Here is a 25760-nt window from a genome sequence, read left to right as displayed (position 1 = left end):
TAATCTTTGGATGTTGCAGTTATCTCTCAATACTCAGTAACATTGCTTGCCGGGTTTGAAATTGAAGCCTCCTGATTTCTTCATTAGTACTTACACTGTTCTTTACTGGCCAAACGCTGGGTGAGGACCATCTGACTTTAACTGTTTAATTATCTTTCTAGCATAATCTATAAGTTTTCACTATCTTAGTACTCTGCTGGTTGTAGCTCTGGGAAATGAAAGATGTTGTTGTATATACAAGACAAATACATGAGTAATTTGATATTGGAGCCAGCTGATGTTGTCTTTCATTTTAATTTCCATTATGCCTTTGGCTCTGAAGTTGCTCCAATTTTTCTATTAGATAGTACTGTATAAAGAGGCAATAGAGGGTTAATTGCTGATCAGGGAATGTGTTAAAACGGCACCAGCTATATCTTATAGCAACAATACTTTCTTGTAATGTTTGCGCTTTTTGTCTTTAGAATTTATCCATACTTCCAATTCATGATTACACATATTGGTGCAGCAGAATTGTCTAGGATAGTTAGAGCCTTTGTAATCGTTATATTTTTGTTCTTATATTGTTTGTTGCGGGTTGTTTTGCATGTTTGCGTTTTTATTTCTCCTTGCGACAGTTCTATTGCCCCACAATAAAAGCTTCAAAAATAATTGTTTCCAGAGCAGGACCTTACAAAAATAGCAAAGCAATATTTTGCTTTAAATGAAAAATAAATAGAAAAACAGAATACAGGTTAGTGGTGTTGGAAACTAAAGGGAATAGCCTAATGATGTGATCTTAGGACAGAAGTAACCCCAAGCCTCTGCAACAGAAGTGGACCAAAGCAGAGTAACTTGGCAAAAACCAGAAACTGTGCCTTTTATAATAAGCAATGATATTGCAACGAATATGGCCCACCTTCTCATGTCAGTAGCCAGCCTTGTTTGCTCTGGCAGAGGTAGGGAGCTAACTAAATTTATCTTGATGCTATTTCTCTTAAGCATGTTGTTGTCTGTTAATTACATTTTGAATAGCATCTGGTGTTTGAAGAATTATCAGATAGAAACACAGCAGGGGAAGTGTGGCAATATTGATGCAAGTTGATACTTTTTCTGCTGTGGTGGTCTGGAGGCTCTCTCCTGGCCACTGAGACATCCTGCTCCTTCCTCAGCCTGGCTTGAGGTGTCCAAAACATCAATTTTGTAACACTGGTGACAGGCCAAATTTAGCTCTCGATTTTGATTTTGTAATACCAGGTTTTCATAACTCCTAGAACATGTGGAACTAAACTATTTCCATCTCTTGTCTTTTCCCCCCTTCAGTCACCAGGGGAAAAGATTATTGAAAACAGTTTCCTGCAGGAGATTCAACAAAAGCATTGCAGTGCTCTGTTTGTGCGATGAAATCAAAGCAACTGGAAACTGTTTTGTTGTCTGAGATTGAGTGATCTATTATTTCAGTGTCACTATGGAGTCATGGTGGTTTTTGAAAATCCCTCATAGTATATAGCTCTTCCTTAGGTACTGAATCACCTTTGAAGAGCTCTGCCTTGGTAACACCAAGAGAACAGCATTTCTCTGCCTCATGCAGGTCATGGAAGAGTAAACGTGTTAGTTTATGAAATACTTGCATGTACCAATACTGCAGGCAGGTTTATTAGCTTTTCTAGGAGTTATATGTAAGTTAAATGGTCTTTATAAACTATTGTCTTCCAGAATCAGAAAGGTAGGAATCATCTTACTTTTAATCTCTAGTTAGGCAGGGGGAGGAAGTCAACTACAAAACAGACAATTTTATCTTTCTATTGCCTTGAACAGCTCTTCAAGCACAGATTGTCTGAAATAGCTGCCATAATATGTTTTTACTTTTCAGGCCATGGAGCTTAGGGAATCAGATTTTTAGTATCTACATCATCTCTTTCCTCCTGGGACTGAAGCTGGTTACCATAGCAAAATGGCAAGGAAGCTGATAAGCAAGTAGTACCATTTGGCAAACAGGATATAAATTTATTTTGTTAAGACAGAGGTCTGTGAAAAAACTATTGCTCCTAGAATTTTTTCCCTTTATTCTGTTTTAAAATGGCTGTGTAGAAAATTACTGTGAGAAGATATTAAACAAAATTCCCTTGCTCACTAACAAGTGTGGCTGCAAATAAAAGGAGCTTCAGTTTTAAATCTCTGCAGATCTTTAATATTTTCACAGCAAAGTTACACAGTAACACAGATATTACACAGTAATTTCACTCCTTATGTTTCAGGGTGTTGCAAAGATGACATACTGTGAATTAAATGAGCTCCTCTAAACTGAATTAATACAGATATCTGTCCCCCTGCTACTTAAAAAATTACACTGCCATATAGTTTTTGTTCCTACTTGATGAAGCATGGTCATCTGAGTCTGTCTTGTAAATCAGTCTGTGAAATCTCTTGGGTTTATGTGACGTGAGTGCTGAAAAGTTAAACTGCTTGGTGTTCCAAAAATGTTATCAGTAATGTCAATTCTGATGGTGTTTTTTGTACTCCCTGTCTCAGTGTCCAATATGAACCACACACCCTGAGCAGCACAGCCTGGCTGTTCAAGGCATCATCACAGCAAGTGTTCTTTGTGTGTGGACCCCACTGGGGTGGATTTTTGTTGGCACACCACCAATTTGTTCAAGAAGACCTACAAAGAGCTTGTTTTCAGGACTGAGTTGTTCCTCTTTCTGCTGGGTCAGTTCTTGATATGTCGCCTGGCATCTAAACCACCCATTGTCTTCTTGGTGCAAGACTTGAGTCTGTTTTTGGGAGGTTTTTTGGGGTTTGTGCTAATGATTTTAAGTCAAACGAAATCTCAGAGTCTTGGGATTAAAGCAGAAAACTGATTATTTCCTTAAAGCCTTCTTTGTTCTCAGTTTTATCCATTCAAAATATATCATACATGCTTATACCATTTTACACTTATACCCTGGCAAATTCTTGAATTACTGCACAACTCCAATAGTGAGGATTTGGGAGTCTTGCTGTAATGTGGGCCTGCAAAAGATGCTGTTTACTTTTAACCCCTTTGAACCCATATAAACCAGATTGAACTTGTAGAAGTTCTGTTCATTGGTTGAGAGTCTCAATCAGTGCACCCATGGAGTGGGAATCAGAGTAAATCCTGGGAAACCCCTATTTTGACACCCTTTTTATGTTTCTGTGATTTTGGTTTTTGATTTTTTTTTAATATAATAAGCACTGGCTGAAGGTTTTTTTATGCTGGGGATGGTTTTCATCTTTAAAATTCATCATTATGATAAAAAAAATACCATCAAATGCCTACTGGATGCAGCAGTGGCTCAGGTTAGCTGGGCAGTATCTGGGTGGAGGTTGGCTGGTGTCTGATCAGCTTGGGAGAGAGAGGTGGAGAACCTTGGATCTGGCAGATGCAGCCAGGCTTAGAAAGAACTGACTGAGGATATAATTGTGAAGGGAATGTGTGAGTTTAGGATTGGGACTTATTTCATCTCCACATGTGCTATCTGCATCTTCAACAGCCCCACCTCTGTGCAAACTGTGGGCTCTGCATGCAGGGACCCATCTGTAGGGAATGAGAGTAATTTCATCCTAGAAAACCAGTTGTCTGCAAATACATCTAGATTTGTGACAGTCGCCTGGGGGTGTCCATGACCTGCAGGTCCTTGTACTGTGGTGTGGCACACAGTGTGGGAACTCCCTGCAGGGACATGGCCCAAAATGCAGCGCTTGGATGCAGGAGCTTGGGAAGTTGGAGTGTTGCCATCTGCTGGCAGCCATCTACAGAGAGGAGGCCCTCCTCTGGCTGTGGTTGATGGTGTTGCTTATTCTGAGCTGAAAGATGAGGTTTTTCTGCCTAAGTCCTGTTTCCAGTCAGAGTTGTCAATAAAAGCATTGTTGCTGTCGTTAGCATATAAGTGTAGTCAAACAGTTGGAGCAATACCAGTCAGATTTTCATGGAGAAATTGTTGCTGTTGGGATGTGAGTCCATGTTTGAGATGGCAGCTCCTTCCTCCTGCACAGAGTCCAAGTTGGTCTGGGGAGTCCTGAGTGCTCCCTGTGAGCTCAGGGTTTGAGGGGTGTCCTGCAGCTCTCTTGCCACTCAGAGTGGCTCCTTATTTTCAGGGAATGGGCTGGGCTGGAAACTGCTTTTTTTAATGATGCAAGTAAAAATTTAATAAAGGCAAAGGATATATTTGGGCTCATTAGGGAATAGAGCGAAGATCTGTATTATTAAGAATTTTGGAGGTCTGACAGTCTTTCCCCCTGGAAGAGATGAGAGGTATTTCAAACAAATCTGTCCTCAAAGGGTGATCCAGTACAGCTTGTGCAAGTCTCAAAAAGTCCTACTGGGACTGACTTCTGTTAAGGGAAATGTTTACATTATGTCATCAGAACAGGCTTTGAGCATTTTGCTTGAAACAAATACCAGCAATGGGCATGAATATTTTTTTCCTTTTAATAAAAAATAGTTGGGAAATGAAAAGTTGCAACACAAGTTTTCAGCAGAAGTTATGTGACTGCTTCCTTACAAAACATAACACACATGGGACTGGAAGAGTGACATAGCTCTTCCTTCATGCTTGTCCAGCTGAAATATGCTTCAGACTTAGCAACTGATTTCTGTACTTGTGCATAGAAATATAAAAATCTTATGTTTTTATCTAGAAACATAAAATTTTGAGTTGGAACTAGATTATAAAAGCTGCTATGAGACCTTGTGAATACCAACACTTTACCTTCAGTATTTTAAGCACTCTTTCAAAGTAATGGTTAATGTACCTTTGAAATGTTTTTGAGCCAGATATGTAGGTACACAAACAGGAAAATATTAAGTGTTCCTCTGCCAGATCTCACTGTGTGAGCTATAAGTGACTTCCAGTGATGGAGCAATGATGCATTTTTAGATTGATTTGTGTCTCAGTAGTTCCCAGATAATAGGTAAGAAAAGCAAGATTGCAGAATTGCCAGTGGAATTGTACCTTTTATTTGTGAAGTAGTGCACAGTGGAAAGAACATATATTTGAAGTCACATGTGGAAGTTTTGTATTTTAAAGATTAGAGAGGTAAAACACACTGGAATTAGGAGCCTGAGGTTTAAATATGTATTGGATTAAGGAGACATGGAAGGGGATGGATTCTGGCTGGTGCTTTGTTACCAACAGCAGTTTTCCAAAGTGTAACCAAGTATTTTTCTCTCTTTTTTTTTCTTTTTGTTTCTTTGTTTGTTTGTTTTTGTTGCAGCTGGTCTCCAATGTTCTCATCTTCTCCTGTACAAACATTGTAGGCGTGTGTACCCACTACCCAGCAGAGGTGTCCCAAAGACAGGCTTTCCAGGAGACCAGGGAATGCATACAAGCCAGGCTGCATTCTCAAAGGGAAAACCAGCAGCAGGTAAGAGCAACAGTTGGAAATAAAAAATGAGAACACTGAAACAGAATTAGCATGCAAATTGTTCCTGTAGGATGGGATTTGCTGGCTTCTTGCTTCATGAGTAATCCAATCAAGAATAGGTTGTTATTAGAGGACAGGATTTCTAAAGGTTTGAAAGAAAGTTCTTGTCCAATATTCTGATGGACTTTTCCAGAGACGAGCAACATACCCAGTGGCATGTGCTCTGTGGATTAAAATTACACAGTACACAGAGTCTGCATAGGTTTTTTGCACCCATCATTGCTACCAAGTCTTAGGTGCCAATGCAACACTCAGGCTTTGGACTGACCTTCTTTGTAAGGTCAAAGCCTGGTGTGATTGTCAGCCAAGCCACTGCCAAAAGGCAGGCAAGAATTGGGTCCACACAACATAACATTCCTTGATGTCTGCAAAGAAGGTCCTCTTCCCTCCTTTCCCAAAGGTTCCTAACTTCTTACACACCTCTCTGTATCTTATTGGCTTCAAATGGATTGTATTTGTTCAAAGAGTAAGATTCAGCATCAGCTTTGTTGGTTTTTTTCTAGAAAAAGCCCTCTTGCTGCCAACATTCAGCTTAGTTGTCAGGGTACTGAATGTGTCTGCTCCCCTAATTCACTTGTGGGTTCTCTTGCAATGAATCTCTAATGTCTCTTGATATTAGACACAGAAGGTCTTTAGGGGCAGCTTCAATATTCCCTTGCTAACATCTCTGCCCTGCAGGACATCTCACAGTGGTCTATTCAGTCCAGCTTAAAATGAATCATGAAATGGGACTTCCACTCACCCCTTGGGAGATGTCTCGGAACTTGGTTGTGGGTTTGGGGAGAGGTCAGGGGAATGAATCAGCTGGGGAGTCTCTGCGTGTCTGTGGCAGCTCAGTTGCATTTTCCTTCATGTCTCAGCCCATCTGCATCTATGGATTTGTGTTTTGGCAGTGTTTCATGAGGTACCTCTGGCTGACATAGCTGCTGTTCAATCCTTACTGTGAAATAACATGCACACGTGATTATTTGGTACTTTATGTACGAAAACAAAATTCACACTCAAGACTCCTTTTCTCTTTGCAAGAAATATTGTCTCAAAAACAGGAAATGAGCAGCCACTCGTCCTTCCACACCTCAAAGTGGAGGAAAGGATTGAGCCAAGAAAATATGCCATTTTATTTATTGGTTATAGCTCTGTCTTCCCTGCTGAGAGACTGCCTTAGCAGCATGACCCAGATGCCTGTGCTGTGCTGGATTTGGACACTTCTGCCTCAGAAGCAGCTCCCGAGAGCAGTCCTGACAAATGCCCTATCTTGATGCTTTTTCCTTCTCCCTCTCTCCAGGAAGTACTGTACCATACATAAGAAAGCCAGGACATCAGAAAACTGTGTGTCAAAGCAAGTCACTGCCAAGTGCTCTTCAGTCCCACCAGCAAAAACTGCAGGTCCTGGCAGCTGGAGACTCCTAATGAGATTATTTGCTGCCACAGCCCGCACTGACATTGATCTCCAGGTTCAGTTCAGATGCCTCTCTATACATAATGCATTGAGATAAGCATGAGGTGACAGCAGACACAAGTAAGGACAGCTCACATTTGAGAGAGCCAGTCTCCAAACAAGGGTGGAGAAAAACACAACTGCACAGCCCAACACTGTTATTTATAGTTGCTTGTCTTTTTCTGGAGATCGATGGTGCTACTGTGTGCTGTTCTCTTTTAAAGGCAGGCAAATTTTCTCAGGAAAATGACCTTGTATTTTCCTTTATTAAGCATCTACCAGAACCCAAAATTAACTTGAAAGTAAATAGAAAATCCAGAATGTCCAATGCAGAAAAGAGACGACTTCTGATTTCATTACTTGAGATAACCTAGAGCAGAGCCGTAACAGGAATCACTGAGGTTTACCCAGAAGAAAATGTTCTTGGATGAAAAATCAGATATTCTCCACATTCTGTAGGGAGAAAATAGCATTTAAGAGGTGGATTGTTGGGACTGCACAGTCTTAATTCTAACATTGCATGTCTTTTGTCTCTGTAAAATTGTTCTCTCCCTTTTTTCATCTCAGCATCACTTTTGGTAAAAAGTAGCTGTTAGAAAAACAGAGGAGAAAGGGATAAGACACCAAGTATTTGTAGTGATTTGAGGTCATCTTGAGAGAGGACTTCATAAATAGTTAAAATTCCTTTACAGAGTCATGAGAATGTGTGTGCTCATGTACACATAAATCCATGTGTACGTGTGTAAGCAGAGTAGATCTGTGCTGAACTCCTTCATCTCTGTGCCTGTATTAGAGACTAGTGCTCCTTGGGATGCAGTTGTTTAATGTATAATTCAGTGGTACTATACTTGCATGTTATTTTGAAATGAGAATTATATATGGATTTGCTCTTGCTTTTTTACCAGGTCAGAACACTGCCTTGTTATACTTGTAAAAACAGCAGTCCTAGTCACCTCATGGGTGCCTAATATGTGATTTTACATCAAGGGCTGCAGCTCTTTCTAGTTGTTATATCAAAATGAAAATTGTACTCTTGTGGAGACCCTCATTTCTCTGCTCCATTTGAAATAAAACATAGGGATTTTGTTGTTTTGAAGGCGTTCTCATGTGGCTTATGCCTTACACATGCACTTGTTATAGCCTTCTCCAGTTAGCTTCAGAGATTATTTTCAGTGATTGTGATGACCCCAAGCAAACAGAATAAAGATAATGCTCAGCTCTGTAACACAGCTCGACTTCCTAATTAGCAGCTGCATGAAGGGATGTTGTGCCACATGCATTTGTTTCTCCTGATCAGCCTATCTTATTCCCTGGTTATTAGTTCGGAGCAGCGTTAGTGCAGCTCCTGGAGATCTTGAGTGTCTTGAAAATATTGGTGATTTCATCTGGCAAGTGCCTATGGTGTCAGGAAGAGAAGGGCTGGGGGCTCTCAAGTAAAAACTACTAGGAAATGTGGGTGTCATCTCCTGCAGACACTCAGGCTCCTGTCTCTGTTTTGGAAGTAAATAAACCCTCCATGCTCCTGCACCCACAGGGAATGTTCCAAACCTGTGGGTGCCCCTGAACCTCCCGCAAAGCTCAAAGTTATTTAGAGGATGTGCAAAATCACACATAAAATAGCAGCTTTCACACATTTGAGGATGCCTATTAGAATATGCAAATGACAACAGTGTATACACCATTTACTCTGGAAAGCATACAAATATGTTGTGCTTTTCCACTCAAGGAGTGCACCAATAGCTGACAGAAGCCTAAGGACACGTGCATGATTCATGAGCTGCTTTTTTTAAAAAAATGGATATGTGACTCTTAGCACCTGCGGTATGCTAGTGACAGTGACAGTACTTTAAAAAACACTTTTGTCTTTATTTTTCTTTCTCTGCAGTGAGCAGGAGGAAGAAAAGGGCCTTCCTTCTTGATGACACAGACAGAAGGTGGTACAAAAACTGCTGCAGTTTTGAGCAGAGATAGAAATCCCTCCAACACATCTTCTGAGTTATTACTATCTCTTCAAAGACTCAAGGCAGATTCAGTTTCTTTAAGATGCACATTGAAGGGTGGAAAAAGAAATACTGGGCAGCACTACAGAGTATAAAATGTCTCAGTGTGTGCTGAGAACATTTTCAGTGAATTCATCTTCCTCTGGTTCCCCCAGGACTCCTCTCTCTCCTTAGAGGAAGAAATAAATGGTGAACTTTCAGTTAAAACTAGGATTTAGAAACCAGAAATGTGCCTGTAACTGCAGTCTGGACAAGTGGTTTGGTGATGTGAGTACCTGGGACAGGATTGCTGACCCCTCTGAGTCAAGCCTGTGTTTGAATCCCGCTGCTCCCTGTGTTGTTGAGAATTCATGAGCTGTTAGATAAGCTTGGGGACCTTCCTTTGCACCACCTTCTGTCTGTGTCATCAAGAAGGAAGACCTTTTCTTCCTCCTGCTCACTGCAGGGAAAGAAAAATAAAGACAAGAGTGACAGAAGCTTTTGGGATTCTTCCAGCTATTCCAGAGCACTGCCTGCAGGTTGGACCTGCAGAGCTGATCCCAAAGGAGATGCTCCCCACCTTCATGAGCCATAGCAAAACCTTTTGAACTTTACAGGTTGTGACTGGGAACAGAATGAAGCTCTGGGCAGAATTCTCAGGTGTGGTTCCTGATATACACAAATTTGTGCCCTGAGGCACGAATTACCAGCAAGTTTAAATTCTGTAATTTCTGTGTGAAATTGGTACCAAATTTAGAATAATAACAAGCACTTGTTTTTATGTGAGTTTTTAGGAAAATCACCAGAAAATCATCATTTTGTCAATTTTTGCATACTCTGTAGGAACAGCTTGCAAAATGTTTCAAAAGTCACACAATCAGTAAATAAAAGTGCCAAGTGAAGAGCAAGGAGAGCCACACACTGTTGATGATATGTGGTTTTTGAAAATACTCCTGTATTGTGGGTGGGTTTACAGATCTTAATGCAATTGGGCACTAACAGCAGTTGGAAGTGTAGCAGTAGCACTTTTCATGCTGGTTTTATCAGGGCATTTCTACGACATTTTAGCTGCTAAGAGCAGGTTTGTGCCTGCTGGGGGAATGTGCTTAGATAATTAGATAAGCAAGGAAAGAATTTTAAACAGTGCCCAAGGGTGTTGGGATATCATTCCTCTGGTGTTAGGTGAAGGAAGACTTCCTGGTGGTGTGCAGAGACTTTGTGGGAGGTCAGACAATATCATTTTCATAACATCAATATCAATTTATCAGAGTCTTTCCAAGAACGCCACATGGACACTCTTTGAGTTGCATGGTTCCTTCATTTTAAAGAATTGGCAACCATGAATTTTAAGCCCAGTGCATCTGGAATGAAGAATAATACTTTTGCTTCTAAAACCATTGAACTCTTGTTGTGGGGTTGGGAACAGAATTTCATATGACTGGTTAGGAGATCAGCTACTGGGTTTATGGAGCCCATTTTGCTGGGTTGTACTCATCTCTCACCAAAATGATGAGTCATTTCTCCCCAGTAAGGAACAAAGTGTGTTTGTTAACTGGGCAGCAGGTGTTTTAATTGGTTCATCTGTCTGACTCCACAGGAGCGTCTCCTGCTCTCTGTACTTCCTCGACATGTTGCCATGGAGATGAAAGCTGACATTAATGCCAAACAGGAAGACATGATGTTTCATAAGATCTACATCCAGAAGCATGACAATGTCAGGTAAGAACAGCAGCCTGTCCCCAGCCATGGGGGAAGAGGGACCCTCCCAGTGCTTGACCCTGAGCACACAGGGATGAAGATGTCAGTGACACATAATCCAAAATCAGTGTAAAGACTCTAAAGTGTCTCTAGCTGACTTTGGAAAGTTTGTTTATAAGATAGTAGTAGGATTGCCTCATTCAAACAATATCTTCCTTTGAGAAGTGACTTGAACTGTTCTTTCTTCACATTTTTCTTTTTTTTCCTTTTTTCTTTCCTGGAGAAAGTGTTGATGGTTTTGAGAAGGTGTTATATTGGGGGGTCAGTTATTTCTGGACAATTACAAGCACCCCTCTGATAAGAGATGATGGAATGCAAGTTAAAAATTGGGAACTCTTCCCACAGGGTGAACTGCAGAGCCCAGCCAAGGTCTAGATTTTCTGAAGTGATTTCTGGCAGTTGGGAATTACAAGCAGGGAGTCCATTAGTGACACCCTTAATACCTGCTCAGTCACCCAGCAATGTGTTGCTCCTTAGTCTACCTGGATGGGGAGAAGAGTGTGATATCCAATCTCTGGCAAGTCGTGCAAAATCAAACTCAGCCTGTGTTGCTGGGGTAGCCCAGCCCCAGGAGCTTCTGAACATCTCCTGGTTCCCGCTGTCCAGTTTCCCAGGGAAGAAGCAATAAAGTAGTACTTCAGGTGGTGTGATAGCTTTATAGCTGCAGTTGCAAAGTTTAACTTAATGCATTTCACCTCTGCTGTTGTACCTGATCTCTTTGGAGATCACTTATGTCTAAGCTAAGCCTGGTCCTGGAACTGTGTAACAGCTTTGTCAGTCTATAAATACTTCTTTTGAGACACAGGGACTGGGGACAGAGAGCTTCCCTTTTTCATCTCCCCTTACAACAAGAGGTTTTTCCTGTCAACTCCCTGTGTAGCCTTTCTCTCTCATGCAGCTTCAGTATGTTGGTGAATTCTATTTTCTGATACTTTGTGCTCAAGAAATAAAAGTCAGTTTCTAACATACTGCAGCCTCCAATAGCTGACCTGACAAAAATCCACACGAAATTCTGATGCATTTGAAGACAATTCCTTAGGATTGAGAGTAGCTAGGAGAGGCAGTATACAAGCTGAAAATTGGGCGATTGCTCAGTGTAGAATGTAGAATCTTACATAAAACTCACTGAAATCAGGGGGAGTCTGTGTGCTGGCTTGGATAGAATTCAGCCCTTCAGTTTTTTTGGTTGTGACTCAGCAAAGAGATAAAGATCCACTAGCAATACAATGAAACAGTATCAGAAATCAAAGACAATAATGGTTCAGTGATGAAAAATAAAGGATATGTGCATGGTGATGAAGGGGAGGGGAAGAGGCCATCCACAGTGTCCTCAGCAGTCTTCATGGTACAGTAAATTAAGTTTTGTGTTTTCACATTAATTTTTTCCTTAATGACACTGAGCTTGTTCAAGTAGGAGTGTAAATTTCTTGTGATAGATGCTGATTGTGAATTACTCTTTTCCATTACTCAAAGGTCAACTTGACATTCAAACTAACTGCAATTCATTAGCTATGCCATAAGACTATGGTATTTTAGTCTTCCACATCAATTTCCATATGTCATTATTTTGCAGGTTTGAAGGTTGTTCAGTAGTCAAATCTTAGTAAAGCTGATTATTTCTTTAGGGTGATACTGATTTGAAAGTTTAATTTATATGACTACATATACAAAAACTAAATAAACAATAATGAACTAAGTTTGAAAGTGAAAAATTTTAAAGGGGGAAGGGAAACGTGATGCAACAATTGTGACTGGAAAAAAATAGACCAAAATAATTGCTGGTATGGAGACATGGAGGTCTCAAAAGATGCATCAAAAAATGTCACATGGCTGAGAGTATGGAAAGAGAAAAGAGCTATGGTTTTCAGCTATGGCTGTGAAAAAACATGGAAGGCAAAACACAAATAAATGGGTATGTGCACCAGTCAGTTCCTGATGGGTAGCTAACAGAACCCTTGCAAACATTTAATTTTCACATCTTGCATATTTATTAAATAATATAAGCACCTATGTAATAGTTTCACTTCTGCAGCTTAAAAGTAATTTTAACTTTGTTCCTCATGGTAATGAGTGTTTAGGAATCAGGCCCTTGCAGGTGCCAGCCATCTCCAGTGCAAAGGGTCTCTAAAGTTTCAAAAGATCTTAAGAGGAAACAACTTAAATGATATCTTCCTCAAAGTGTGGGCTTTGTTGTCTGTGCCTGTGAGGTCCTGAATCAAAGCCCACTGAAATCATGGAAAAGGCTGGAAAAGTGAGATAAGAAATAGGAATAAAATAGTGTATGTGCTGAGAGCAAATAGAAAATAACTCAGGAACATCTCATCTTCGTGTACTTTAGGGAAATGAATAACTAAGTGCGAATATTGAAGAAAGGAAACATGATTTGGAACAAATGACTCATTTCACACCAGGAGTTCAGCACGGAGCCTTTGCTCTTGCCTGGGTGCACTGAAGCCACCTCTAGTGGGAATGACTGTGGATGATTTTGAAGCATTTGCGTGCACACAGAAACACCATGGAGGGGGGAGGTAGCATCTCAGCGATGCTGGTTAATGAACTGGCTGAATAAAAGCAAGCATGCTCTTTGCTTTGCACAGGGAAATGCTCAAGGGGAGGCTTTTGAGATGAGAACGCTCCAAGCAATTCTGTTTTGTGTTCGTCACTATTCAAAAATGTCATAAGAGCTAAGTTTTTATGAGCTAAAGGTTATTGTGTCAAGGCAATTGAGAAGTATGTGAAGTCAGTGCAAGGGTGCTGTGCCCAGCCATTGAATCTGGCTTCCTGTTGATGATGTATCAGCAGGAGCATTTCCTCTGCAGTTCAGAGGAGTGGGAAGGTCTGTGTGTTTGCACAGAGGTGTGGGTTTTCCTTCTCCATCAACTGTATTCAGCGATGCTTTTTTACCCCATTCTCCCAGATTGTGTGTAAAAGTAGATTTTAAATGAAAATATAACGGATGGGAATTTTTGTTAGCTATTGATTTAAAAGTTTGATTGTCATCTTAATGCCTGGAACCTGACATCTTGATTTTTACTGGATCTTTAGAGTGAGGTTGCTCTCCAAACCCACCATCAACATGGAAATAATGAGGCTCTGGAGGTTTCCTTCCAGATGGGTTTAACTTGGGTCCTTTGAACTCAGGAGGCACAGGAGCACAGCCTTGTGCACTTAGCCTGGTTTGACATTTTGTTTGGGAGAAGCAGCTCACTAAATTCTCTTCCAGACAAGATTAAATATTTTAATTTTCAGAGATGATTGGGTCTGGGCTTTTGGGACCACCTCTAATTTTAATTAAAAACCAAGCCCAAACCACTCTACCAGCAGAAACTGTTAATCTAAAATTATGTGAAGTTAATGTGTCTAGGCTTTCTTCTCTAGTTTAAAAATGAAGTGTCATTAACCTTAGAGATCTGTGGTTATATACTTAGTTTTAGATTCTAGGCTACATGGTTCAGGGTGTTTTTGTTTTTTGGTTTGGTTTTTTTTGGGTTTTTTTTTTTGTTCATTTTGGGGTTTTTTTTTGGGGGGAGTTTGTTTTTTAAGAAAAAGGGATTACACAGAGTATTTTTTTTTTTTAAGAAAAAAGAAGTCAGTTTAAACCTGTGTAGAAGAGATCTTCCTCAAGTACCAGCAGTACATCTGTAAAACAGGCATGATCCTTTAATAAGGAGCAGCTCTGCTTGGATATTGCTTACTGTGGTACACTTCTCTTAGAGGGTGGGCTGTCTCTCCATAAGGGAAAGATGATTTTTAAAATGCAAAATACTCTGGTCTTTTTGACCTGAATGGGTAAAATACTATCTTTTTTGAGCAAATCTTTTTATCTGGACTTCCTGCAAATGAGTTCATAATCTCCTGATTATTGTTATGGAAAGTAAAGTTCAGAGACTAATTTATCCACAATGAAAATATAATTTCCTGTAATTTTTGGCAGCAAAATTTGTTTCAGGATTGTGCTCTTCTGAAAATTTTAGCGTGGTGACAAAACAAAGATGCAAATGTTTGAGGTTAATGCACTCTTTTTCAATGCACATGAACACAACCTTTAAACAGAGAATGAAACAGTTTCCTGTCCTGATTTATTGAATGAGAATTAACTTCGACAAATCCAGAACCTCAGAGCATGATTTGACCTTTCCCACATATGTGTGTGTGTTAAATATAAAGTCTATTGTCAAAAGCAATCAGGAAAGGAGTTCCCAAGACTGTGCAAGTAATTTGGGTAAACAACAAGGTGAATTATGTAACTAAATTTGTTCATGTTATCATGAATGAGATTATGTCTGATAGACAAGCCCTAAATTATGCATAGATAATACTGTTTATCTATCATGCTTCCCAGACAGAGTTTTAAGTGCTCTGCATTACTGTTGCTATTTATAGTGTCTCACTGCAGTGATAATGGCTTTAATGTTATCTAGGTTTGGCCAAATATAGTAATCTCTGTGCTATAAAAGGAGGCTTGAAGTCCTCTGTGAAGGGATAAAGGTTGGCTTTGTCATTGAAATTCCTTTGATGAACGGTTTCAAGAAGCTTATTTTAGGGCTGACATCCAAGTGCAGTAAAAGTGACAGCTTCCTCTCTTCACCTCTTCACATAATTCTTATGAATCATGTACTTAGCAACATTAACCTGTTTTCAGAGTTTCTTAAACTTCTTGACAACTTGAACTAAACCATTTGCAGAAATGAAACAAGACCATTTGCTTTCAGCTTTTTAAATTAAAAACATTTGTAATCGTCTTCTGATTTAATGACATTGTAACACCAAAAAGTTCTCCCCTTAAAAATGACCAAATAGTTGCACTTTGGCTGAGTGTTAGGGTATTCAGACCAGCTGTGTCAACTTAACCTCCTTACCTTTTAGGTGTTGTGATGTCTAATTAGTTGCTTATGAAGTTTTTTTTTAAATTCCCAGCTTTCAAGGTTCTTTGGAATTGTGAACTATGACATTTGAGGAAAAAAATCAACTAGGCAAACGTCTTTTTCTTCCCTCCTCCCACTGTCCTCACACACAGGACATCCGTTCTTAATGTTTCTTAGTGCTGAAGGAACTTATGCTCCTTAATAAATAAAATTACATTATAGCAGGTATAAATTTCTGACAGTTCTTCCGTGGAAATTTTCAAATACTACACAATCCCTTATTTCAGCCAAGGTTTGAGGAGCTCTAATTTCTCTGGAAGGCCTCATTGCCAGGAAAGGGCAGGAGCAGTAACTTTTCTAATAATCCATCTTCCTCCTTGTCTTCTTTCTGTGGGGAGGCAGAGTGAAAATTGATGGTTTGTTTAAAAACAAGGAAGAGCAGCATCAAGCAGGAGAAAGCCCAAGAGCAACTCTTATCCATGTCTTGCATATTTGCTGCTGCTCTCCATGCCAGTCTGTGAGCTTCGATTTCCTCCAAAGTGTGTTCATGGGTTGGTTGGGTGTTTCTCAGAATCAAGGCTTGGCAAGACCTTTCCCTCCTTTTCCTTATTCAAGGCATGTGCCCACGAGCAGTAGAAAGTTATTTTTGCCTGTAGGTGGGGGGTAACTGTGGGTTTCATGTGAGTTCAGAGCATTTAATTGCTGTAACTTCTGGTTGAAGCTGTAGGATGAGAAAAGTGAGTAGGAGGGAAATGAGCCTGCCCACATCTTTCCCCAGATGACAGCAGTGAATTTTACCTAAGCAGGAACTCTCTCTGTCGCTCCTGGGAGTTTCACCTATGCCCGTCAGGTGTGAATCTTTGTTTTTTAATGTTGCAGATTTTTCATTTTTCTTTCAAGTTAGCACCAAGTTTTAGGAAGTGCAGAAGTAGGTTTCAGCCATGGATGAAGGTGAAATAGTCTGCTCTCATCACGACTAATCACTTGTCTCTTCTTAACCAATTTGTTGATTTTGAGGGGAAATAGTCACTTGTTTTTGGAGATTGTCTTTCATACTAAAATTCACATGTAAAGAAATTCACTTAATTTGTAGCCTTTATTCACCTGGAGTTGACCTCAAATCTGTGCAGTAAATCTGGGTGTTAATATTACAGAGGATGTTTCAACCCAGGATAACTCTCTCTCGATAATAAATGTATCAGTGGTCCAGCCATGAAAATTTTTAGGCCAAAAAATACAGCAGTTTTATATATTTTAGCAAATCTGCCTCTTTGTGCGTGTGCACAGCAACCTTTAAGAACAAATGCATGCTAAGTTGTTGAAGCATTCATTTGCTCTGTGATCTTCCTCTTTGAACTGATATATTGTGATCTTGGTCCCTGCTGGGAGCCCCTGGTGTCTTCAGGGGCGTGAGCGAGCCTGGTACCCTCTGAAGAACAGAACAGATAAATAACTGGCTGCAGGGCACCCTGCGGGGCGCTCTCCCTAAACACGTGTGTTGGAATAAAGATAACATCCCAAAAGTGCAGCCTGCCAGGTGACTGCTGATCTGCAGCCACCAGCAAGCCATCAGCTATTAGGAAGGGCCTGTGATGTATAATTCACACCCTGCTATTCTGAGTTTACACAAGGGCCTGTGAAGTTCACAGGGTGGTGGATTGAAGAGTGTTAGATGTTTTAATGATGAAATACTGTGAAGAGTAATTTGGAGAGAATAATGAAGGTGCCTGCAGAAGTTTACAGAGCAGAATTTTAACTCATCAAGGTTACTTGGATTCTCTTTTTTCTTCAATAGTACTAAGAATAAATTATTTTTTTAAAAATGTAAGTATGACTACTGATTGGTCTGATAAAAACAAATGTATCGAATTTATAGTAAAAAAAAGCATCAAATTATGCTTATTCAACTAATTCACTCCGAGTCCACTGTACTCTGGAGTAACCTTGGCAGGAAAAATTGAGTATTCTCTGAACAAAACTTTTCTTTGGTGGGGACTTGCTTTTACAGAGTTGCTTTTCTCCTGAAAATGCTTTGTGCGATTTCAGTTGATGAACTGCTTTGTCATGTAGTTAACATGCAAAGTAATTTTAAGAACATTGCATTTATATAACATTTGAAGAGGTTTTTATTGAAATCATCATCCCACCTTTTTGCTTCCTCCCTAGATGATAATGACTGAAAAGTAAAAATTAGTTAAACTTTTTACTCTGTAATGCAGGGAACTTTGCAAAAGTATTTGAAGCTGTCTTACAGAAGCTATAAAACAGAGGCACAATTTTGCATGGGGACGGATTAACTTCTCTTGTTTTATTCTGTATTTATATCCCTCAATAATTGCTGCTAATTTGTGCATCTGTTCCTACTGATGTATATATAATTTTGACACTGGATAAATAATGAAGAAGAGACAAAAGCTGAAACCAATTAGTGGAGAAGAGCTCTCGAGTGCTCTGGCATCCTGTGACTCAAGTTAGTACCATTGCTAACTTAGTCTATGTCCTTCAGTAAATGGAAGTCATATTGTAGTTTCTAAACTTTCTCTTTTTCATTAACTTTGCTTTATACTAAGTTGTGAAAAAGCTGGGAAGAGGCTGACTGCAGTCTGCATAATTCTATTAAGTGGAGTTTTGGTAAGAAACCAGGCTAAGAACAGGTCACTTCAGAAACAGAACTAACAGAAATGAAGAGCATCACAGGACTACACAAAAGACCAAAGGTTTAATTAATTTCATCACACACATCCCATTGGCATGGCATTGCCTTTGTGGAATGATAGAAGTGCTCTTTTTAGAAAACTGAATTTTTTCTGTGCCCATCTGCGTTTCTGCTACAAAGCCCAAGAAGGATGCACACAAATTTAAATGGTGGGAATAGGGATTTGTAAAACTGTGTAGATTCTGGGGACTTGGAAGTTTGCAGGTAGCTTTCAGAGATTGGGAAGTGTCTCCGTGATGCTATATAAATGAAACCAAAATATAGCAATAGAGGTGTTATCTTCCTTGATACCATGACCAGCCAAGCTCTTTGTGCTTGCTGTGTGTGATTTTGGCAAATATCTGAGGCACTGAGACAATCTAAGGACATTCTTGACCAGTAACCATGTCTGTTTTTTGAATCAACCTCCTGAACTGATGCCTTAAATATCTAGGAGGATCATCAGCATTCAAAAATCAACTTCCTCATCTGCAGTTCTACAGAACCAACCCCCAAGATGAAAAACCTGGTCTGGTGGATCTGTGTGACCATCAGCAAAATATTCTTTCCTAGCCTCCTATTGCAGAGGCCTCCCCAGTAAGTGGCATGCAGAAGGCTGGATGACCAGGGCTTTGCTGAGTTGTAAGATCAGCTGTAAATATCTGCCTGTCCCAGCTGTGCAAACATCTGGAAGTATGACTTGCCCTCTCACATGAAGAGGGAGGTGCATGTAGGAAGCAGTGGGAAGTTTTCCCAGCAGAGTTACAGTAGTGACAGTTTGATCCACCCTGCCAGCTCATTGTTTTGGGGTTTTCTGATGGTGGCGGTTTGGGTAGGTTTTTTAATTTAAGCATGATTCTCTGAAGAGTGTGATCATACACTGGCTCCATTCCTGCTCACTGTGGGGAATTATGCTAATAGAGGGTTACTAGGACAACCCTCCTCCTTCCAACAACTACTTAATTTCTGTTATCTCCAAGGCCTGGCAGACCCATACACCAGTGCTGAATGAAGCAGCAATTCAGAGAGCTGCTTTGTAACTCCCTGAACCATGAAGGAACTAAGAGAACCTGTGTCACAGAGCTCATGGGATATTAGTGGAGAGGAGAGGTAGGCAAAAAATATGGGGAAGAGAAAAAAAATAAACTTGGAAAGAAAGGAGCAAATTTACCAATTGTTAGCATGTCTGGAGGAAAAGAGAAGGGACAGTGGAAACCAGATGCAAGCAGGTATAGATAGTGGACAGTTATGTGCCACAGCAGTGCTGGTGGAGAGCCTCCATTCCCAGGAAATGCACACCAATGCACCACTGCTTTGTGCCTTGGCTGCTTCCAAAGAATGAGCTAATAAGAATCAATTTGTAGAACAAAACAAACAAAACTTTGGCTTCTGCTCAGGGGAACTTGAGCAATTGCAGTTACAGATCAGGCTTCAACAAATGCCAAGAGCTGATCCATAAAAGTATAATTATTCTGTTTCATTTGGAACCTTTTGTTCTGGATTGCATTCAAAACTACTGTAAGCCCCTTTGTGAGATTAATTTCCTTTCCAGGCAAGAGAAAAACAGGCCTTTTCATTTAATAGTTCTACTTTGTTTCAATTAAAAATGAGAAAAAACATCCTTGCCTTTCTTCCCAAAGATCCTTCTCTTCTGTGGAATAGTGTCCATCAGGTCACAGTTCAGGATGACAGGTCTCATGTAGAGACAAAGTTGTGTTACAGAGTGTAAATTGTAAGTGGTGTTCTGTTCTTACTATCCAGTACTCTTTATAATTTTCAGCTGCAAACTGACTAAAATTTTCTTGTTGAAATTGGAAGTGTTTACAGATTTCTTGCAAAGCCCAGGAATATTGAAATTGCAGGTGTGGCTTACCTGCTGAGCTGCTTTTCCTTGGAAGTATGCAATGGGGGAAGAAATAAACTGAAAATGGTATCTTGTCTGAAAAGCTAAAACCTGAGATGGACAGTGAGTTCTTTAATTTGACTTGGTAGTGGGGCTGATCAGAGTTCAGAAATGCTTGGCTCCCATTGCAGAAATGTCCTGATGACTAGGTCTTGAAGGCTCTGAGGAATTGTGCCTAAGGAGCAGGCAGGGAATGTGCAGAAGCACACACACACCCTCTGTGCTGGGCACTTCTCATGGGTGCTGGCTGGATCTGTGGGGCATCCTTCAGTTCCTCACTCAAATGCAAACGCAGAGAATTAATTGATTCAGCTGACATTCCATGTGGCAGAAAGTACAGCACAGAGGTAGTGAGTGCCTGAAGAGGCACAAGTGATGAAGCACACCATGCTCATCGGGGGCGTAGAGGCTCCACCCACGTGCCAGGGTAGGTTGCCTGAATTCGGTTTCCCACATACCAGAGGGCATTTGAGGCCACATCTCCTAGGAGAGACCATAAATGAAGAAGGCATCCTCATTCTCTTTTGTTAACTCTGTTTCATTTTTTTATATATTAAAGAATCAAACCCTGGGGCAGCAGCTTGAATCCCACCATCCCATGTCACAGCATGCACCATAATCAGCAGGGCAGAGCGGAGGGCTCGCTGTCTCTGCCTCTAATTATTCTGAGTATTTTATATGTAATGAGCAGCTGCAGCATGAGGTCCTGAGGGCACCCCTGTTCCCAATCCAAAATAGCCGGTTGTCCAGTTCAGACTGGATTCAGGCAGAGGGAAAATTAGATCCATGTTTTCTCACATCTTGGGTGATGGGTCTTAGGAGATGGTTTTCTTGCTTTCAATTTCACTCTATTTACTTATAAATAGCAAGCATTTGCACAATACTATGGAATCAAGGATACAAATTTCTGTGTATATTTCTTTACCTTAAAGATATGCCAGTTTTTTGTGTCAGGCCAGTGGTATTTTAGCTGGTAGGAATCTTGGTTCTCAGGTAAGATTTGGCTACAGTCATGTAGATGGCAGCTCAGATGGGAGAGGGAGTCTATTAAATGCTGGACACATGCTGTTTCTTATTGTGGCTGCTGAATTAGTCTGAGCCCTGTCTGTATTTCTTAATTCAAGCAAACAAATAACAACCAAAGAAATAAATTATACATCGGTCAAGTATTCCTGTAAGGTGCTATCATGAGGCTCAAACTGAAGTGAAAAATTACTTGCCAGGGTTTCCAACCCCAGTGGTCTTTGATTAACCACAGCATGTCCCAAGTAGCCAGAAGGTGCAGAAGCCAAGGGGATCCTGGAGATGGTTTGCTTTTAGCTTTGACTGCTGTTAACTTCTTTTCTGGTTCTGTTTACAAGGATTCTGGTGACTGGATGTTGTTAGCAGGATTTTTTTTTTCAGTTGCATAAGAATTGAAAAAACAGTATCTGTCTGACTCTTCCACAGTGAATGGCTTTCAAGTTAAGCCGTGGCTGCAGTCATTGTGCTCTAGCTGTGACACTATAAATAAAGTTATTAACAGCAATATGTAAATGGGTTTCTATTTTTGTTCCCTGTATTGTTTGCAAAATCTAGGGCAGTTATTAAGTAAGAATCATCTGCTGTTTAGTACTGAGCCTACCAGCATTTGATGTTGTGTGGGCTGCTGCGCTTTTCCCCCACCTCTTTCTTTCTTTGCAGTGGCTATTAGAATCCAGCACTTTTGCAAGTTTGTTTATTGTGGTATATAAGAAATAGAGTAGCTGTGCTAAGCATTTTCAGGCTTCCGGAGAGTGGCCTGGTGCGTAAGAACAGGGAATCATCTCCTGATATCTGAACTGCAGGAGCATTTAACCCAGCCATACAAACACCAAATACCACAGCTGCCATTTGCCTTAGTGAGCATCTTTCAAATTCCAGGCTGTTCAAAGATCTTTACAGTTTGTGTTCTGTTTGCATGCTCCGTTTCCTTCTGCTGCCCTCTCCACTGCTCCAGATCTGCCTGACAGCCCCAGGCCCTGCTCACGCTGGGAGCTTGTAGCACATCAATTCCTGCAGTTACAGCACAGACCCTGGGGAGAACAGGGATGTGTTGCTGGAGAAACACTTTACTACAGTCATGGCTACTCCTGTCTGTAAGAGCAAGTCTTTCTAATCCAAGGCATCTGTTAGAAACCTCCGTGTACCAGTGCCAGGGGCAGGATCAGTGTGGCTATTAACATGGATACTCTAAAAGACATTTCACTTGAGGCACTTTGTTCAATCTCCTTCCTTCTCTGCAAGTGAATTCAGCTCTGGGTTCCCCAGATCCCCAACAGAGAAAGTCCCAACTTGTCTGTCCTGTGATTCGTTAGCCACAATTTTATTGCCAGCTGTGTTAGACTTCACGTGGGCACTTAAATTCCATTTCATGCAGCTTTGTGAAAACCAAAATTGTTGCTACTGTAGTGTCATAGAAAGTAAACAGAAATTAGCTAGACTGGTTTTGCATAGATGTAGGAAGAACCAGCAACTTTCCTCTTATTTTTATGCTATGAGACACATTACCATATTATATGTTTTCAGTGATTTCCAAGGTGGCTTTCTATGCTATAAAAAAGATCTGGTCAGACTCTTGATTTTATTGATATTAGTACATTGGTAAACTAATGGCTGTTTGCAGGAACTACATTTGGTGATAATATTTTGTGAATATTGAGAGTAGCAAGCAAATGGCTTAGTGAAATATCTTAATGCATTAACACAGAAATTAAATTTTCCTGTAGAAAATGCAAGAGAAAAGCCATTTCTTTATATTCAGATCTATTATTCTAGTGGTGGCAATTACAGTAATTCTCTTGAAATCAAGTTAAAATTATATGTCTGCTTCATTATGAGAAGAAACCACTGATTGCAAAAATCAGGGGAGATTTAGGGGAAAGTTAGAGGGACTGACATATGCAGTGAGCAGACCTGCCATCACCACAGCTCCTGCCCCAGCATGCTGGGAGTAGGGTTTGTGTGGATGTTTCTTGGGCTTCAGAGGCTGGGATTCACATTCCTGCTTTGCCAGGTTTTTCCAATACCACCTTGAGCATCATTATGTGTTTTATCATACTGCTTGCTGTAGAAAATAGTGTGTTGTTGCTTTTCTATCACCAAGGACATTCTAACAGTTGCTTAATGTCACTGCTTACTCTCTGTGAAACCATGGAAATATGCCAAGTATTTTGGAATATGAGATGTTAGTGGCTGAAGAGGTGCATGGAATTCCATATTCCCTGCTCAAGGACCATCTTTGTGTAGAAATTCTTATGCAGTAACTGATCTGAACTGCCTTCTGAGGAGGAGTGGTTTTACTCCTGATAGCAATTGTACAGATTTTCATTATATTTACCTTGTTTCTTCATGGAAGCTGGAGTTTTCTCTGTCATGAAAGGGAACCAAACATAGATATCCACCCAAGTGCCACTGGTCTATTCAGATATGAAGGTGACATCTTAAAAAAGAAAAAAAAAAAAAGAAACCCTTAATGTTAAATTATAGCCCTTGTAAAGTTGGGAGACTTTGGTTTTGAGTTGAGGGTATCTATTCATTACTGGTTCTTATCGGGTAAGGAAAAATTAATGCAGCGTACAACAACCAGATAACAAGTTCAATTTCCTGCAGGATTTTTTTCCTTTTCATTTGATTGTGACATTGCAGCCAATCTCTCTTGTAATTGAAAACATGAATGGGGTTTATTATTAAATTTATTATCAGGTCTGTTTATTAATCAAATAATGTTGATCCCTCAGTTAATGAGCTGTACCATTTTCTTTGGACAGCCATTTTAACTTTCAAAATACCTAAAGTAGAATTATGTCTTCATTTTGCAGTTGCTCTCCACTGATGCTCATTGGTGTTTCTCAGAAAAGTGACCATTATAAAGTGTGCACAGTTAAATGTCTCTAAATACTTTGTGTCCATTTCTCTTTATAGTTTCATCCATGTGATTTTGAAGACATAACTGCTCAGGTACATTTAAAAGTATAGAAGTAAGGGGGCAGCGAGTCCACTCTTGCTGACTGTACCAAAAAGGACAGGAAGATTCATGTTCATGTTCTTCAGCTCTCAGTTTTCCCACCAAATGGCCACTTTGTATTATTGATCTAATAAAATATCAATGGAAATTGTGCACACAGAACATCACATCACTTGTCTCTTCTCAGCTGATCCGTTGAGAGTCTGCATATTTTGCTAACTACCCATATTGGGAAAGGCTCCTTAGTTTTAAATTATGACATTTATATACTAATGCTGTGTGTTCATTATGTAGTGTCTTTCCAGAGAGAAAACCCTGACTTGATGAAATGACAAAATAAGTAAAACCCAAGAGGCCAGGACACTGGGAAAGCTGGAGGAAAGAGCAAAGTAAGGTTAGAATGAAGTGATGGCTGCATGCAGAATTACTGCAGCTTTTTGGTTAGGGAGTACAAAAGCATCATTGTTTACCTGAATATCCATGATAGCAGAGAACAGACTGAAGGCAGTTTTCACAGCTATGAAGAGCTCATTCTTTCTCCATCAAATACAAAGACCTGAGCAATATATAACAGAAAGCATCACAAACCTGATTAGAGGCAATTTCATCTCTGTGCCATGTGCCTGAGCCATGATATACTTGTGAAACTGTTAACTGTGACAAAACATATTATTCTCTTGCCTTCTCTGACAACCAATTGATTGCTGGCATAGGTTTTTGCAACAGGTTTTGTTTTGCTTTAATGCTTAAATTTTTTTCTTTCTCTTTCCTACCCTGCTGCTTCTATAGCTTCAGTCAATTTTGAAGGTGTTATCTCAAAGAGAAGGCAGGAAGGAATAGTGTTGCTTGGAGCCACAGCAAAGGCATGTTGTTGGAGTCAACACTGTGTATGGCTCCTTGCTGTAAAAGGCTCTATCCTTCAACTTTGCCCTCTTAAACTTCCTTGGAGATGGAATGGATTTGGCATATTTTGCATTTACATGTTTTTTCCCCTGTCTTCCAAAACAATTGGGAAAAAAATGGCATTTCCATTAGACTCTTCTTAGATAAATGAAGAAGGTCTAAATTTCTTCCTTAATAACACAAGGTCTTATTTAGAATGGTTGGATCTGTATTTTAGGTTTGCCAGACAATGTAATTAAGCTGGCAATGATGGGAGGTGAAAAATCCTTTCACTCATCTCAAAGCCATCTATAGTGTGTCACACCTATAGTTTGGCTGGTAGCCACTGCATATCTATTTTTATTTGGTTTTGCCTTCCTCAAGTAGTTTTTTTTTCCCAAAATACTCTTTATTACTGCTGTTTCCAGTGAAAAATTAATCTGGTTAAATATAGTCTGCTGAAATAAGAAAATCTTGTAACTCAAAATGTTTAGAAGGAGAAGATAGCAAGTTTTTCATCTTTAAAATAAAAAAGGACTACTGATATTGCCTAGCTATAGCAAAGTTCCAGTAACTGGGGATGCTACTCATGCTTGTAAACCACAAACCTAGGGAGGTCATGGAAAAACTTTTCTTTGCATGACTGGTGCATTTTCCCCCTTCTGGTTAGCGATTTCAGGATTTAAATTTCTTCTCATTTCCTGGGCTGTCAGTGAGGGACAGACCATAGGCACTGAGGTGAGGACCACTGACCATGATGGACAGTATAGTGCCATTTTTCTCAACAGCTTCTGAGCATCAGCAGGGCCAGGCCCTTTCCATGAG

General features: G+C 40.1%; 1 protein-coding gene across 1 annotated transcript in view; it reads left to right on the top strand.

Moving 5' to 3' along the window:
• Nucleotides 1-25760, top strand: part of ADCY5 (adenylate cyclase 5) — a 199309-nt gene that overhangs the window by 114792 nt on the left and 58757 nt on the right. The window contains exons 2-3 of the mRNA XM_062498190.1: nucleotides 5221-5370; nucleotides 10445-10566. Of these exons, the coding sequence (XP_062354174.1) occupies nucleotides 5221-5370; nucleotides 10445-10566 (272 nt within the window). The remainder of the gene's footprint in view (nucleotides 1-5220; nucleotides 5371-10444; nucleotides 10567-25760) is intronic.

The sequence above is a fragment of the Cinclus cinclus genome, chromosome 9 (genome assembly GCF_963662255.1).
Source record: "Cinclus cinclus chromosome 9, bCinCin1.1, whole genome shotgun sequence".
NCBI classification, from domain to species: Eukaryota; Metazoa; Chordata; class Aves; order Passeriformes; family Cinclidae; genus Cinclus; species Cinclus cinclus.
The sequence above is the reverse complement of the archived record's forward strand: the minus strand, read 5'-3'. Positions and strand labels throughout refer to the sequence as shown.